Source organism: Penaeus monodon, chromosome 15, assembly GCF_015228065.2.
Source record: "Penaeus monodon isolate SGIC_2016 chromosome 15, NSTDA_Pmon_1, whole genome shotgun sequence".
In the NCBI taxonomy this organism is placed as follows: Eukaryota; Metazoa; Arthropoda; class Malacostraca; order Decapoda; family Penaeidae; genus Penaeus; species Penaeus monodon.
This window is the reverse complement of record NC_051400.1, coordinates 24,167,635-24,169,655: the sequence shown is the minus strand read 5'-3', so window position 1 is coordinate 24,169,655 and position 2,021 is coordinate 24,167,635. Positions and strand designations below refer to the sequence as shown.

The window sequence follows — 2,021 nt, the reverse complement described above, 5'->3', positions numbered from 1 at the left end:
TTATAGCCGAGTTTGGCATTGGGTGTGAGAACAAAGTCTGTCACACATTACGACCTCCACGCACTAGCGGATCCCAGAGCAAGCATAATTCATCCTTACATCTCAGTCGTTCAGGACAAATGGCATCGCTCAAAAAATAAGTAGTGCAAACTCCCACACAGACAAATATGCACAAAGGGTTGTCAACCTTGTTCACTGATCTTGTAAACTGCACGAGTAATTCTGAATTACGCTGTGGAGCGTTATGATCTACAACAATCCATGAACATATGCTCTATATGCCACGACTGCCTCACCCTCATGCCAATAAAGGGGCATGAAGCAGTGATTGGCTAATCCAAAATCTGATGATATCTTCTAAGTTTCTTTAGCTACTTAGACACTTTATTTTAGTATTTATGTTGCCATATAACAGGCATGTTTATGGACGATAATTTTCATCTCGACATACATTTTGCGTAATAAATGCATAACGAAGAATGTGAAGGGTGAGGCAAGTTAAGCGAAGTATGTCGAGATTCTCGCCTCTCGTCTGTCACATATTTCATCCCCTTCCTCTGCCCCCGCCCTCCCGAGCGCATCGGAACCACGAATGGGGACAGCTAGACAAGGAGCAGGCAACACATGGGAAGGATGTGGCTGATCGCGAAGAAGATAGGATCTATGAAGGACAGCTGGGAGTCCGGCAGGACCTGGAATGGGACAAGGGCGTTGGAAGGAAGGAAGAACGATGTCGAGTGAGACAGGAATTCGAGAGAGCTCGAGCGAAGCAGGAGGAAGGAAGGAGGAGCAAGGGTCAGGCTCTGCACACGAGGGGTTGAAGGGAAAGTTCTCCGGATGGTATAATGTAATCAGGCGAAAAAAACACCAACGAGTCGACTGAACATTATTCGTCCTCTCATCTCCCCCGCGAGTATCTTCTTTCTTCCCACCCGTAGTCGTTCCGGAATCCACTTGCCGCAGTGGCGACAGAGTTTACTAAGTAAAGAAATATAAAAATGAAACAAGTACTGACGAACACCACTTACCGTGCGTTTTCGTGCAGCATCTTCCGTGCGATCGTTGCTGGCCTCCCGAGCCTGAAGTGAAAAAAAGACCTGTGTCACCAAGCGGTCTTACAAAGAGAAGTCTGCTTCAGTCATGCTGGAAGGCGGTGTGACAGTCTGCACGCTTAGGACTGATGCTGTAAAACTGATGCAACAGGATTCGTTGAGGTTTTATGAATTCAACTAAGTGATGTGACATTTTTATTCATTTTCTTTAAAATTACGCTGATAATTGTAAGTAACAATGAATAAGGCAATAAAATATGTTGTTGATCCTAAACGCTAAAAGGACGCTTCTTACTTCCATATCTGTCATAATATGACAGAACTATAGAATATAAATGCCTACTTTCAAAAATCGATCAGTCATTTCGGATGTCTAAGAAAACCTGATTTTGGACCACGGGAAAGTAGCGACCGGTTACGCATCCTAAGTCTGCTATGATTTATTTGTATTCAGGGTACTCGCGCTCCACATCCGGGCACAGCGCAGTGGATCTGTGTCACTGCCACGTCGTGGAGCGAAGCGAGCCACTGCGGAGCCCGCGTACGAGGCGATGGCTCGCCATGCGATGGCTCCTGCAATCGCACAAAGAGCTGATGCTGGGCGGACGGAGCAGTATCATGTTTGCAGAACAAAGCTTCGGGATCCGTGGCCGGGCGACCCAGCCAGCTGGTAATGACGGCTAAGCACACGTTTGCCGATGCTGTGTTAACTTCCTTTGTTGAAACAAAGGCGAATTCGCTCCTCCTTCTCCCTGGAGATAATTCAAACTAATCTACAAAGGATATCAAAAGACGTCACAAATGATCACTGTTTACATTACTTTTTCTCCTGTCCTTAGCCATAGCTTAGCCACGGGGTATTGTAAACGATGGCCTATGTCACCGGGCAGCGAGTGAGCTAGCCAGGTTGGCCAGCCACAGGGGTCGCCACGCATCGCTACACACACACATGCTATACTCTTTCGTACT

The 2,021-nt window shown here is 46.8% G+C and overlaps 1 protein-coding gene across 1 annotated transcript in view; it reads right to left on the bottom strand.

Annotated features, from left to right (window-relative positions):
- The window catches only part of LOC119581828, a gene marked incomplete in the record, with an annotated part of 163,301 nt that overhangs the window by 102,863 nt on the left and 58,417 nt on the right, over positions 1-2,021 (bottom strand). The window contains 1 exon segment of the mRNA XM_037929963.1: positions 1,029-1,079. Within this exon segment, the coding sequence (XP_037785891.1) occupies positions 1,029-1,079 (51 nt within the window).